A 15,976-nucleotide genomic window follows, 5' to 3' on the forward strand; every position below is an offset into this window, starting at 1 on the left:
CAACCGACGGTGCACCACCACGACGCGGCACCGAAGTGTAGGTGGCCGTGATCATGCGCCCAGGTCCAGTCCAAATAGGCGGACGAGGAGACACCGGAACAGGAGGTGAAGATGCTGATGCTGGGTGACTTGCCGGTGACGAAGGAGGCGGACTGCCGACTATGATTGGAAAAGTCATCATCGGCGAAGGATTTGGCCGAGGTGGAGTCGGAGGACGAGCTGGGCCAAGATTGCTCCAGTTCTCGTCGGAATCTTTAATATCTTCGTCATCAAGTGTGCTCGAATGATCGGTAGGTGGCGGAACATCACCGCCACCACTGGGGGCATCAGGAGAATCATCCACCGAAGGTTCATTGTCATCCACGTCATCTCCACGATCGTCATCAGGATTTCTATCGTCATCAATCTCCATCGAAAAGTCGGGCGAAGACACGCTTGGTACGACAACTGTCGGAACAATCGGAGCAGGCTTTGAAGACACGAAGGCTGGTGGAGCAGCTTCAACAGGGGCAGGCCCAGCTGTAGAAACCACTCCCGAGAGTTCAACTGGCTTGGACGTCGCAACAGACGCCGAAGCAGACTTGCCTTGTGGGACAGTGTGGTCCGACTCTTCACCTTCATCATTTCAGTCGAACATGAGTCGCATTTGCTCGGCCTCACGCAGAGCTTTTTCAGCAGCACGTATGTCAGCTGGAGAAGGAGAGATCCTTGAAGCTGGTGGCTTGGCCACATCGGGAAGACCTTGAGGCGGGGGCGAAGGTGCGTCAGGAGAATCAGGAACATCGCTGTGATCCCCAGGGTCCACATCTTTACCCGAAGGCTCTGGGGTAGTTTCTTGAACCGAAGGGGCGCTGCTTGGACCAGCATTCCCCATGTCCACGTCACTCTGGTCGCCGCTGAGGTCGACCACGGCAGGAGTCGAGGAAGACGCTGGTGTAGGAGGTGGCGACCATGAAGTTGGAGAAGATGGTACAGACTTGGACCGAGTCTTCATATGACGGCGGGGCGACTTGGCAGGAGAATGAGGACGAGACTTCTTGCGCTTCTTCTGGGCCGCCTTCTTCCACGCCTTCGGGCCGAATAGCGATCTACGAGCCGACTTGGGATTTGAAGTATCGGCAGGTGGCGCATCACCGAGACCAGCAGCTGCCATCGAAGTACTGGCCTTGTCCGTCGGGATTGGAGCCTTGTCTTCGTCAGAGTCGTCCGGCTCGTCGTCTGAATCCGCGCCACCTGGTCAAAGGCGCTTATGGGACTTCCCATGGGCCACTTGGTAAGCGGCCTTGGCCAAAGCTGCTGGAAGAGCTTGAGGATCGTCCGAAGACGCGGTAGCAGACAGGATGCGCCGCAAAGCGACTAACGTCTCTTGATCCAAGTCCAGCGCGTCCAGGTCCAGATCACCCGCAGTCAGATCTATCACGAAGGATTGTGAACGAACGTTAGTTGCTGAACACTCGGTGGAAAGAGCGACATTAGGAACGTACCATCAACAGCCAGACGAAGTACCTCGGGATCCATCCCGGCCAGACTCACGTGTGCACGGAGGGTGCGATTCGCTTGGAGGAGGCGAGTGTTACGGTCTTGCTGGCTCTCGAGGATCTTGAGCGTGTCGTTATCGACATACTTGCCCAGGGCAAGCTTTACCAGAAGGAGGTGAAGCTTCCGAGTCTGCTCTGTATTCGCTCCAATGGAAGACTTGTAAACCTCGCGTTCGCGAGCCAGCTTCTTGTGCAACGTGTTGATGAAAACGTCCCGAGCTTGTACCTCGCAGTGCAGACGATTCAAGTCTTCTGGGTGTCGCTCCATATTGGCTTGAACAGTGGCGAGCATGGCGTCGTTCTTGGCGTTCGACTCGCGGAGAATCTTGACGTTGTGGTGAAGGGCTTTAATCTCAGCGTTGGCAGCCTTGAGGAGCCATGATTTCGGGTGCCGCCGAACGTACGGCGGCAGCAGCCTCGGACTGAGCAAACCGCAACTGACGCTCCAAGATGGCAACTCGTTCGGGTAATGCCGACAGCGCGCCAGGAAGAGGTTGTACCGCAGCGAGGGCATCATCGAAACCAACAGCAGTCTCGAGGCGACGTTGAGCTTGTACATCGCCGTGGAGAGGAGGCTCAACGCTGAGCTGCACTTGGTGACGAGCCATTGCAGTCATTTACGGAATTATTGAGGTCATCATGTGATCGACCGATGCCTCCGTACTTTCAGCCAGCATGGCGCGCAGCGAATCTTTCGTGAGTGGTGGTGGACCACCAGCAGGAGCATGAGGAGCAGCAGAAGCCATCTCCGTGTATTTAGCGGCGACAGGGAGTGCCGCAGGAGCTACCGCAGGGGGTGAAGAGTCCGGGACAGGAACCGCCGGAGGGCCGGCTGATGACGCTGCTGTGGGGGGAAGTGTAGCAGGGTGGGGGGCGCTCGAACCCTCGGTCTTGCCCTCCTGAGATACAAGACGAGTAATGCGTGGTGATGAGCAAGGCGCCGATGTTTCAAGAGAAGGATGAGCTGACGTACCTCCAGCTGTTCACGCTCGCGACGTCGACGAGGATTGAGGCGCTGAGACGAGTTGGACACGGCTCGATTCAAACGCTTGGACATGCGGTGACTGGATGGTAAATTGGAGAATGAAGAAATGTCACAGCGGGCACCAGTACCGTGGCTTCCATTGCGACAGGGATAGTTGTGGTGTAGTGATTTCTCAATAGTAGCGGATAATCGCCCGTCAACTAAGACGCGACACCGCTCAAGATGTTCAAGCGACGAGCCCTCGGTCATGTGATGTACGGAGACGTTAAGGTGCGGGACTCGACGTCGTCACTACCGAACTTTCAATGGATATTGGATACGGTTCATATGTCACTGAATCCAGGCTGTCCATATTATTAATAATGGACTGGCCGGATTCGCATTCAGCGGACCATCTTCGGTACGAACTCTCAGTGGCGGTTGGGATGAGTTCGCGGAAGACTCAGCGACCCTTGGAAGGCACGTACACCGTCTGGGACAGGGCGCGGACCGTTAAAGTTGCTCGTGCGACGGTGCAGACGACGCTTGGCGTGCAAGAACATCCATAACGGATCATTGCTCACTTGATATTTGTATACTTGATTAGAACTTCTTATCAGGAATAGACCCGAAAGGGTAAGCTTAAATACAGAATAGAATTTCCACTCAAGCACCCAGAGCGACGTCCGGCTTCAAGGTAAGCGTCTGGTCAAGCTTGTTTGAGTGTGTTATTCCTGTCGGTGAGCTCGAAGCTCTGTATCGAGGGTTCATCCGGGAAGGCCAAGAGACTTTGTGTCTTGGCCGATTACTATCGGGAGGCTTTACGTGACGGTTTATTGTTGCCTATTTGCACAACTGGGAGTGCTTGTATTGCATCCCTTTTATTCTTCCAACCGAGTGTTGAACACTCGGTGATCTCGTAAAAGGCTTATTCGTGCCTGGTACCCTTCCGCTGTTGGGACCACGAGGATTCATAACACCTACTAGCTTTGCTCGTGCTAGTAGCGTGTTCTTATTTTTACTGGTTGGCCTATATAAGAAGTTATCAAGGTCCAGTTTGTCGGTGCAAGGGCAGAACTGGGGTCTTCAGGTCCGCCCGAGCGATCGTTTTATATCCTAGTAGACGTATTGTTGTGGGAACGTCCTAACTACACTTGTAGCTAGAGTTCACGTGGGAATTCCAACACCACATCTGTCTGCCTGTGCGAGTGGTAATGTTTTTTGCTGGCCCTGTCTTAGTGATTACACCAGAAATGGTAAAAGTGCCGGTAGGGCCAATAGTAGGAAGGTCAGCCAGCTTTTTGTACTGGAAACTGGGCTCCATGTACTCCATAGACTGCTCTACTTCGTGATTGTCTGCATCTCCTCCGAAAGTAAGCTCGATAAGAGAACCGCGAAGAGCGAAAGCGTGTTCGCAGATTTGATCTTGCCCGTGGTGAAACCAAAAACACGGCCAGGAATGAGCGGCTCGTAGAACTTGCTGACGCCGTCATTAAAAATTGTAACGCGCACAGTAGTACCACTTTTATCCGATGCAAATACTTCACACAGATTATCACTTCCACGCCAGAATAAGTGTTCGCGAACGGGACTGCGAGCCAGAATGCGTCCTACGAAACACCAGGGTTTTTTTTTTCAGGGTTCAGATCTCGAACAGTATAAATTGGAATTTCCGTAATGGCGTCAGTATGACGTATCACATAGCCTTAGGATTCTACATGCTACCACTCTGCGCCTTAACACTTTGCACGCTATCTCCGGCAGCCGAAGCAATCTCAACAACCCGACATGTTTGTTTTGATGACTGGGATGCAGTATCAGCTTGTACTTCATGTATTCCGCGCTTGGGAACGATTTGGCATCGTTTCTGATCTCATGTGTCCTGATCAGCGACGGCAACATCGCTGTCAGATGTAATGGGCACGGTTTTTGGAGGGCTGGACGATTGAGCAGTATCTGGCGTCTGCGGCTTAGTCGACTTGTCGGCGTCTCTGTTACCTTGGTTCGCGCCTTGGTGTGGCGAGAGTCCGGATTTATCTGGCTGAGTACTCATCTGCGTGACAGCAAAAAGAAGAATGAGCCTGAGTTTTTTCAAGCGAAACAAAATGATATGTTGTGCTTAGATGAGATCCTAACGTTTTTGTTGAAGTTTGATTAGATCTGATAGCTTTTCAAGTATGATGTGTAGCTGTCACGTTTGTCTTCCTGGTAATAGGGATTAATTCGAGATTATGAGCGTACACCAATAGTAGGTATCGATTTGATACACATTTCGAAGGAAAAGGTCTTATTTTGCTACCAATTTGTATAAACTTCACCGGTTTCACTCCAAGTAAAGGTTTGGCATGGGTATAAACTTATAGAAACTTGGTGTACGAAAGAAAGTATTGCTTACTTTACAAATGCTTAGAGATGTTTTTTTTAGAAAATTTACTTTTTTCAGTTTTTCTTACACGGCCAGGTTCAGCTAGAATATCACTATTATCGTATATTGTAGATCTTAATAGCTATAAAGAGGTCTGTAAACAAAGCTGTCGAGGCATTATCTGTCCACCTCTAGCCCTTGACACAGCATCGAGACGCTGGGGATCCTGGACATGGTAATTTTGGAGCTCTCGGAATTTTTCGCGAAGTGATAAGTCCGCTCGTATGTGTTGTTAGGCCTTATCGGGCCAGCCGCCGCGGGCGTCACTAGTGGTGGACTCGATCGGCCCAAAACTTCCCCGAGCAGAGCGGGGATAAGTAAATAAGTGGACGATAAGTAGACGAGCAGAAGGGTGGAGTATCATGTAGGTAGAGCAAAGATAACCGCAGCAGCTCACTCAACGCCGCGGTGACGAAATATAGTGCCCTCGGGCGGTGGTCGTCGCAGCTGGTGAGTTCGCTGATAAATTGTGGCTGTGAGCTTTTGAAAGAAACAATCTTTCCGGTGATAGAAAACGATAACCTCACCGAAATCGTATTACCTTCTTAAACAGATTTACAAATTCTGGATGTGCTGGGGTTTAGTGTGGTAATGTATCTATGATTGTTAGAGTAGATACGGATCCCATTCAATGAGATTATCGACATAATCCTGTTGTGCATTTTAATGCGTTTGTCCTTTTCACTTAGCCTAATGCGCGCTTTATAGTAAATGAGATCGATTTTATTAACAGGGCTCTAGTCAAGGACTTTCGTTGCGTAGTCTAGCGATAATATCCTGCTTGTCGAGTAGAAATTAAGCACCGTTGTGGAGTCTAGACTCTATTAATAGACTCCGCAATAAGACAGTTATCTATACTCGTGAAACCCAAGCCCAAAACGTGAAGGCTAAACCTTAAGCCCGCTACGACCTGCATGCGGGCCTCGCTTGATAGTGATGGCCATTATCGGTCCTGGGTTTGCACCCGCGTGCTACGAACACAGGCATGCTCGCTGCGGTACTCAACGCGCTTTCTCACGGGGTCAAGTGTGGCCATACTATGGCCGCCATAGTCCTTCTTGCAATAAACTTCCCGAAAACCATCCGTTTCTTAGCGAGTGATCCAACATTTACTCGAAACTATATATTTAAAATATTTAAATTTTCCGCAACGTACATCCTTGTTCTGCTTTGAAGACCGAGAGCATGCCAGCGTTACGCTTCAGCTGCGACGCGTGGATGGCACCACGACGAAGTGCAACACTGTCGTGTCCTTGGGCTCTTGTGCGATGCTACAATTATTGGTATGTGTTTGTTGTGGCCAACTCTTTAGAGGTGATTGATTACACTCTCACGATGCAAAGAGCTCGCTGTAACAACAACGGCTGTTGTCTTTTCTGGTACAGTTCGATGGGTCAACCACCAGAAGAGCATGTATTGATTGACGACCTTAACGCCATTAAAACCTGCTCCTATTTAAAATTAAAGCAAAATCATTGAGCTCAAGCGACGAGAAATAATTACGGGTTGCCCCTGCCACGTTTGGCAGCCCTTTTCTGACCTCCCGAGCGACTCTTCTTCTTTTTAGACTTTTCATCTTGATATTTCAGATTGTGACCGGGAGTGCAGGCAAGCCCACGGCGCGCCGTCTGTTTTAACTCATGGTCTGGCATCGCCGTTGTTAGAGCCTCCTGTACCGTTTTTTTGGCCTCAGTGCCTTTACCACGACGTTCCAGATCACCGTCTACAAGTGCCATTGGATCCCATTGAGACGCCACAATACTCGCGAGACATTGAGCCACATCTTCAGTTAAAAAGGGGTACGTCTCCCAACACAGCGAGCGAAAACAAAGCGTGTAAACGTTCGTATCTTTTGCTTGCGCTCCAGCCTGGAGTCCAGGAGGGCTGTTGTCCTCAATCAACGACGTGATATAGATGAGCCGCCAGGAATTGTTCCGCGACTTTCCATCGAAAGGTACTTTTTCGCGCAAATTCATGTAAATGCGAAGAACATTTTCAACTGGCGTCTTGCTCAAGGGGTTTTCATTCACCGTGCCTTTCTTTTGCGCTGGATCTGCAGCCAAATCCTCATTAGGTTTCTTGCCTTTCGAGTGCGGACTTTCAAACACGAACCAAGATGACAGCTTCTTCGATGCTGCTTGGGAGAAACCATCGTCTTTTGGGAAACGGCTTTTCACTTGGATGAGCATGAATGACACTCGCTCCTTCTCGCCATCTTTGTTCCAAAATACTGGGATCATCAGATCTGCTCCAAGCTGGTTGCGCGGGAAAATACCCGCAGCCCGACGTCCCAACAAATACCACAGCGTATCTTCTGTCGGCTCAACCTGCAGCTGTATGAAGTGAGTGAACCCCATGCGCCAGTCCTTCCACTCTGACTTCCACTCGGTAAACGTTTCTTTGTTTCCAGGGAGCATTCCCTCGATATAAACTTCAATTTCATCGCACCCCATCACATTCAAAAACGACTCCACCGACACGAATTGGCCCTTTGGTTTGATTTGATCCCTCATCACACACTTGTCCATCGCGAGAAGGAGCAAAATGCGAGCGACCATTTCACAAATCCCACCTGTGTCCAGTGCTTCGTCCAGGATCAACTTCTTCAGCTGCGGAAGAATATACTTGGACAAGCCGTCCTCCAGGAAAAGCCACACTTTAATCGCACCCAACGCAAGCACCGGATCCGACGCGTAGCTACTCAAGTAGCCCTCGCTCTCGAATTTCACGTAGGCGAGGACAGCCATGAAGTCCGCGACAACCTGCGACGCCAACGTCGACGTTGAGTATGGACGTACACCCAGTCGACAGAGCATCGACGCAACACCAAACATGGTCTTCTCGTTGTATGAGGCTTCTTGCTTAAAATCGTTTCCCAGTAGCAGCTTATTTGCTGCTAGGGTGACTAGATCACCAGAAGAAGCTTGTGGCTTTCCATTTCGATCGGTGAAAATGCTCCACCACATTGGGCGGCCCATGCGCAGCAACGCATTCCAAGCATCGTTCTCGCTCCCGGTCACAATCGCCTTGTACGTCTGTATTTCCATCCTAAGCTTTGCCTCCTCACTTAGATTTTCCAGCTGTCCACCTCCACTGCGCTTTAAGTACTGATGCCAGTGTTCATCCATAGTGTGAGTCAGCACAAAAGGAGGAAACGTCTCCAGTCCAGTGCTGTTTTTGTAATTTCGAGAAGACGGGTCGGATGCTAGCGATGGAGTTAAGTCCGAGATCTTGGAGTTCGTGTCGACCAACACCGCGAAAATGCCTCCTTCTGCTCCGATTCTGTTGTTGACCAAAGCAAGCGCTCGTCGAAATAGACGAAAATCATTGACTTTGACTGTTAACGCGCCTGGGTCCGCCTTCTCATTAAGTAGGGATCTAGCTTCGTCAACCACCAGCACCACCATCTTGCCGTCCTGTCTCTTCTTTACTGAGGAGTCATCGACGTTCTTCTTTTTGACCTTCTTATCGTTTTCTGCTTGCTGAAATAGGTTGTTACGAACAGACTCATCACTTTCCTTCTCGTTGAACAGCTTGATCCACTCATCTTGAACTTCTTCCCAATTCTTTATCGCATAGTTGTAGATGGCTTCCAAACGAGAAGTAACCTGCTCGACAGAAGAAGACTCTGGGATTAGCCAGTAGCGGAGATTTTTGGTTGCCTCTGGATACCCCGTCGATCCGTGTAAGCGAGCGCACGTATACAGGACTTTTATCTGAGAGCCCTGATCATTTGCCTTGAGCGCCAGCTCGAACAGCATTCGACTCTTCCCGAAGCCCGAACTTTGAACGACCGTCACGTATAGGGCCCTGAAGATTTCAGAGTCATAAACCTCCCAGCAACGCCAGAGGTAGTCTGCAAACTTTTCGTGTGCATTGCCGTGGTATTGTGTCTCGGAAAACGCGAGCTTGAGCTGTTGCATGAGCTCATCTGACAAAACTGGAGAAGAATCCAAGTCCTTTTCCCCAAACTCATCTATCCAGGCATTCACCGCAGCTGCCGCTACACTCCTCGCAACGTCTGCGCTGACGACATTCTTACCGTATGCCAAGCGGATCAAAGTCTTTACAGATCCACATACGTCCTTGTCGTCTTGAAGTTCTTTCGGCGTAGCATAATCTTCAAAATCGTCTGCTCTCGCGACGACCAAAACTTTCTCCCCGGCCTGGAGTTTGTTGATCACACCCTTTTCTGACAAGAAAGTGTAGATGAAATTGTTCATGAACGCGACCACCGCGTCGGGATTCAACTGGCTCGCAAACGCAGCATAACGAACAGCAATGTAAGCACGCGGGTAAGGGGCACGAGGTTCAGCAGCATACGTACCTGTGGTGGTCTTTTTAGTCCGCTCTCTGCGTTCTCCATCGGGACGTCAATGCTCGACATCTGTGCTGTGGCTGTGAAAGCGAAAACTACCGGTTTCATAAAAGATCTGACACGTCTTACCCCTTTACATACCGTCATAGTACCGGTAAGCATGTCTACAGCAGTACTGCACCCCGTTTTAGCGCCCTCGGTCCTTTGATAAACTTCCGCATGTGATGATCCTGAATCCAAATGAACATTAGAACATTATTTTAATAATGTTCATTTGGATTCATAATCATCATGCTATTGTATACTAAAATCTAATTTGTTTGCAAATCCTATACGGTCCACCTTCGCGAAAACAGGGTCCAGTACTGTATATCCGAGAAATCTTATTCCTGTCGTTTATGGTACTGTTCTCTGTAAATTTATATACAATATGTCTGACATATGCTATAAAGTGCAATAATGTATCCTGAATCGAATGAGCACTGACCCAGTGAAGGGCCGCTTGATTGACAGGCAGATCCCAGCAAAAGTCTTAGCTCATCTCATGCGTATCGGCTACCCCCCTAGTGGAGTGTGGTCTGCGTGAACAACACGCACTTCGGCTGGCGGGGTATGAGAGGGAAACGGAACGTGAGCTAGATCGACAACGGCAGGCCATTCGAAGAGCTGGGCTGGCGGAAGAAGAACGCCAGCAGGAGCTCGAGCGTGTGCGCACTAGACGCCAATGCACTCGTCATGGTCATGCTCTTATTTCCCACGAAGCTTCGACGTGGGTGATGACGTGGTGAACGGCCGGCACAAGCTCCCAGCTACAACTGTTTTTCCGATATGCAGTGCTTGGAAGTGGCCTGGCGAGTCTGTGATATCATGCTGTCTAGCAGCGCCCAGACACCGAATAACTGAGGGGGTCCCCCGATGATCCGTGATCTGCTAAGCTTTCCTCACCTTGTGTACCCGTCGGTAGGGCGGGATCTTGCACTCTCGGTAACTTCCGAAGAGCTCAAGTGGTGAAGCTTGAGTGTCTTGGCGAAACGTGGGGATGGGTGGAGCAGTAGTGGTAAGATCTTCACTCTGCGTCCGTGGTTGTTTCTGGATCCTAAGCGAATATTCGAGCTTGGTGGCTCCAGGGCCTAGATCTGCGATCTGGCCGTAGGGTTGCCTTGCGGGTGTGTTCTCTTGCCTTTGTTTTCCTTGCGTCGTACTTGCCGCATCCTGTGACGGGGCTTGAGAGTTGAGAGCCTCTAGGGTGTAGCCGGTCAAGTAGTACATTTAGTTAACCCTTCGGATCTGCACGTGTAAAAGAAAGCTCACTAGGTTGTAGGATTTGGCCAATGTTAATGCAGCTATCACTACCAACACTAGTTTCGCAATTCCCAACCTTCCCCGAGCTCGTACGGCCAATGTAGTTCCGAATCTTGAGGGCAGGAAGGCACTTGCGTAATACTGTACAAATTGAGGTCTGATTCATAGTTAAGCCTATACCTGCCTGGATTACTAACTTCTATGTCTTTTATCTGCTAAATTCCCTACCAGAATCGACTGCATGTCCTTTTGCTCCTTGGTCCATCATCCCAGCTGCATTATTATCAGATCCACCGGATCCGTGGCGTAATCATTGTGGTCGCCACATTGTGGGTACTCTATTCTGGATCCAGATCACTTTGATCCACCTCACTACAAGTGTACGCTCCTCATGGATCTGAGCTCTCCAATCTTCCAACATTGTCTTGCGACCGTCTGTGATCTCCATCGTTTCACGAACGTGTGAGATCCGTTGCATCCACCATCCCCATATCCTGGATCCAGGACACTCGATGTGGGATCCTCGCCCCCTTGGATCTGGACTTGGAAGAGTAGGATCGGAGACATATCGTGGTGGATCTTGCCTTCTCGTTTGTCGTTGATACCATATCCACCTTAGGATCCCCACTTGTTCCACCTGCACATGGTATATCCCATATCCCCTAGGTGTAATTAGGTGAGGACAGTCTCCACTTGGTGGATCCTGCCGCTCCATACGTTATCCATGCGGGATCCATCGTCGACCCATATAGGATACCGCTTTACCTTGGTCAATTCACTTGGAGCAGCGCGGATCCATGCCGGGCAATCCAGATCCTCCCTAACCGCCAGGTGTTGTCGCTAAGCTGGGATAGTGACCCCTTGTCAGATCCAGTCTCTTATTTCTGAGAAAGCACTTCACCACATAGGCAGGGTAAGACTGTCTCCACTGTTCCCCGCGCCACCACAGCTGCTTCAGCTGTCCGGGGACCCCGAGTTTCGCCGTCAAATTCGTGCATACAATCAATCTTTTGCGTTTACATCGACTGGTGTATCGTGCTCAAACCGATCGTTTCAAAACGTACGTCAAGACGAGAGCGTTATAGGTACATATGGCGTGTACAAATGTCTCATTCAAGGGGCTATGGGGCACTACCTTGGGTTTTTCCTTTCCCACATAGACCGTGGAACAGGCGCGCGGGTAGCTCCTAAGTTTGCGCATATCTATATTGTGGATCCTGACATGCAATTCCGCGCGGAGCGACGTCTTAGTATATACGCGGATCTGGATCGTGTTGCACTACTGAGCATCGAGAAAATGATGGCATAGCACAATTTATTAGCACAACGGCTCCTCCACTTTGGGCAGCAAGTGCGCCAACACAACACAGAGGGTTCAGTAGATTAGGTGCTCTGTCTACATGACAACTCGCGACCGCGGACGCATAACCGCTCTACTGTCTCTAAAGTGGGTGCGACTCTCGTTGAGGATGACAACCCGGCTCAGCATCGGGATTTACTACTCCTAACATGCGATCATAGGCTGCTACGTTTGTACGAGACTTACGCCGACTACGATCCACTTCAATACCCGCTTCTTCTTCCATATGGAGAGAAGGGTCGGACCTACACAGACGAGTTCGCGAATGGTGCTGAGTATCGAAACAAGAAGGCGATGTCGCTTCGTGAACACGTCGCGTTCCGCCTTCACCAGAAAGTGGATGATCAGTCCGCTCTCGATCAAGGCGAGCGATTATTTCAACAGTGGTGTGTAGATCAGCGTGCAAAATATGAGCAAGAACAGCTTCGCTGGGTGGCCGACAATCAGAAAACACTTCGCGCCGATCAATACAGGATTGTCCAAGACGCTTTGATCAACGAGGATACTTTGGCTCTGGCTGAAGAAGAAGTACTGCTTTCGGAATATGAACGGTCCTAGAACAGATTGGTGCACCCGGACGGGGACGGAGGCAGCAGAGTACGACATACAAACTTTCTTAATCAGGTCGGCAAGCGTATCATACTACCGGCTTAGCACCTGGGTAGCCTACGGTCCATGTACAAGTCGTATCAAGATTTCGATGACAATTGTATGGGAGTATGGACGGCCCGACGTCTTCATGACTGAAACGTTCAACCCCAAGTGGGACGAGATTCTTGAAGTGATACCTTCCGATATCCAGACAGCTCAAGATCGACCAGACATCGTGGCTCGCGTGTGGCAGCAGAAACATCAAGCGACGCTTGCTGAATTAAATTAAAACTAAGGCGTCCTGGGCGGAAGAGAGCGCGGAAATACGCTGTCGAGTTCCAAAACAAGGTCTCCCCCACGCTCACGTATTGATTCTTTTGGCTGACGAAGACAAACCACGAACGTGCGAGATCGTGGACAAGATGGTATGCGCTGAGAGATAAGGATAAAATCCTCAGCTGTAGGAAACGGTCATGTCATACATGCTCCATGGTCCATGTGGGCCTGCAAACCATTCATGCGCTTGTGTGAAGGACGGCAAGTGCTCCAAAGCGTTTCCCAATCCATTAGCAGACGTTACACTAGCCAATGCCAATGGAGATCCAGTGTAAAGACGACGTCGGCGACAAGAAGGTGCTCTAAACTTCAAAGGCAGGGAAGACGACAATACCACGATCAACCAGTGGGTGGTATTGTACAACCCGTATTTATCCCAGAAGTCCAAACTACCACATTAATGCGGAAGTGTGCACTGTAATGGGCCCTCCCAAGTTACATATGTAGGTAGTTTTATAGGTTCTTTGTAGTGGTTCACACCATTACATAAGTAGGTAGATTTGCATTACAAAAGTAGGTGCAGCAGCACACGAGTAGCGTGTGCTGAACTGCCGTCACCTTATTGGTTGAAATATGGGGAGCCAGACCCATAATCAACCAATAAGGAGTTGACGTGTATTTGAGTGGTCAGGGCAAGCTGCCCTGGACCTAAATAAAAACAGAGTTGATTTTTCTTCAGACTAAGTACTTGGTTTCAGTATCACTGGAGTTGTACGCTTCCTCATCACTACGTGTAAGCAAGTAACGGACACCCCAGGCCTTTTACACCTGGTAGCACTTTGTAGTCCTTCCCATGACCAAGCTCACGATGAGCCAAGGCATGACGTCTGAAACTCCAGGGCCGACCCTGGAACATGCTGCTTTCCCTTATTTCACTCGTGTCGAGTGGGAAGCCCTTCACCGCCTCGCGGCGGTGTCTGGTGAGGCTGTAATCGCGTCGCTGCTGAGCTCAGCGACGTCCGACCAACAACGCCAAGCAGCCCAAGAGTTCATGGAACGCGAGCTAGCCGATGCGAATCGGCGAGCAACAACTCCCGCGCGTTCCTCGAAAAATGATGTCTGAAGCTAGAGACGTCTACCTACTCCGGTGAAGGAGCGAATCGCCTCCCGCTGAACCGGTGGTTTCGCGAGATCGACATCGCGATTGCTTCGAGAATGATCGAAGCGCAAGGGACAAAGGTCAATTTCTTATTGCCCCGGTTGTCCGGGAAGGCCAAGGAATGGGCCCTCCGTAAACTTGTCGTTGATCACGACGCATTCCCCACTCTGGAGTCTCTCCAGAAAGATCTCAGGCTCGCGTTCGAGCCACCTCAAGACGAATCCCGCGTGCGTGCCGAGTTCTTCGCCATTCGTCAAGGTAAAATGACGATGCGCGACTACGTCAAAAGACTCGCCACCTCGCGTCATGCATCGTGACAAATCCGATTGACACAGCATCGCAGTCCATGTATTCGTATTCGGCATGCGTGAAGGCATGACACGATACTGCCTGAACCGAGCGAGAACTTTCCTCTCTCGAGAAGACATCGCCCTCGACATACGCGAAGACTAGCGTGGTGGGCGGCGTCTTTACGCGCGCGCGATGTCAACGGCAGCTGCGTGAGTCAGCCCCGGAGTCACATGGAGATCGACGCGATTGACGCGTCGAACAGTCACCGTCAGTCGACTTCTCGTGGGCCCAACGGCCGTCCTAATCGCCCGCTCACTTGCTTCCGCTGCCGGACGATCGGTCATCGCGCGGCGGAATGCCGCACGCCAGCGCCGGTACTCGCGCACACCGCCGAAGTCTCACCTGCCGTTCAGTCAAAAAACGGTCAGGGCCAGTAGGTGCGGGGCGCCCTACTGCCTGGAATGGAGGTCCGGGTCCCCCGGTGGCTACCCAACCTTCTAGCCCTCCTGTGCTCCACGAACACTTTAATGCCACCACCACGTCGGGCGACTCGAGGCTGATCATCGTCAGTCTTCATGTCGCCGACGCCCGGCGACTACTTCGCGCACTCCTGGACTCACGAGCGTCGAATAACTTCTTTCGCGAATCGTGCTTATCGATGCTTCCAAGAGAGATCGCAGTCCGTAATGGTCGAGGTCAGGTCGTCGTCAAACTTGCTGACGGAAAGCCACGCCGCGTTGCGCGGCGCGAGATCACGTTGCCATACACATTCGACGGCTTCCGCAGCAACGACGACTTCCTCGTGATTGAGATGAACTACGCGTTCGACTGCATCTTGGGTATCCCGTGGTTGTCACGATATCAACCAGAGATTGACTGGTTGACTCGGTCGGTTAAACACCGCTCTGGCTTCGATGTGAGTGAGGTGTTCACGCACCTCCTGGTTGCCCAGAAGGACTGGCCCCATGTCAGGGCTGTGGACCGCTTCTCCACAATGCAGGTTGAGCAGAGAGCGAGCGATGGCCCTCTCTGTATGTCTTGCACAGCGCTGTTGCGCGAAAACCCCTCGCTGCGAAGCGAGGTTGTTAACACTTTGGCGGTAGAGCAGGGGCTCCCGCAATCCGAGCAGACGGTCAAGCATGGGTTCCCGCCACGTAGCACGGTGGTTGAGCATGAGTTCCCGTCACGCAACACGGCGGTCGAGCATGAGTTCCCGCAAAGCACTCTAGCGGTTGAGCAGAGGTTCCCGCAACGCGATTCGGCGGTCGAGCAGTTGGAGCTCCCGTCATCCACAGCGGTGGTCGAGCAGTTGACACTCCCACCGGCTACGACGGCGATCGAGCAGGGGCTCTCTCCGGTCGATGGCGCGGTCGAGCATCGAGAGCTCCCGCGCACTACCGACACGGTTGATAGTGCCCTCCCGTGTCTAGAGGGGGGTGATCCCTCGTCCAGCGATAGCGAGTCTTCGGTCTCGAGCAGCGGTTCGAGACGCCACAAGAAGAAATCCAAGCGACGCCGTCTTAAGCGACGTGGTCAGCCCACCGCCGATATCGCAGTGAATGAGTCCATACACGTCCTGGAACACGTGAAAGGAAGCGCCGTTCGCTCACGCACACTTGACATTGAGAGCCCACCTCGCGAAGCTTCTTCCATCACACGCCTTCCGGGTCTTTCCTGGAAGCATTTTCTGCGCGATCTGAAGTCAGGAGACGATCGAGCAGGTCTGCTTGATCACCGAGTCTGCCTCGGCGG

General features: G+C 51.3%; 1 protein-coding gene across 1 annotated transcript; it reads right to left on the minus strand.

Annotated features, from left to right (window-relative positions):
* Positions 1–6,426: 6,426 nt before the first annotated feature.
* PITG_17869 (uncharacterized protein) lies at positions 6,427–9,314 on the minus strand (the record flags this gene model as incomplete). Its single annotated transcript, XM_002896363.1, has 2 exons — positions 6,427–9,177; positions 9,255–9,314. The coding sequence occupies 2 exons, from the start codon at positions 9,312–9,314 to the stop codon at positions 6,427–6,429; spliced, it is 2,811 nt and encodes a 936-aa protein (XP_002896409.1).
* Positions 9,315–15,976: the final 6,662 nt, after the last annotated feature.

Source organism: Phytophthora infestans, genomic scaffold, assembly GCF_000142945.1.
Source record: "Phytophthora infestans T30-4 supercont1.61 genomic scaffold, whole genome shotgun sequence".
Taxonomy (NCBI): Eukaryota; Oomycota; class Peronosporomycetes; order Peronosporales; family Peronosporaceae; genus Phytophthora; species Phytophthora infestans.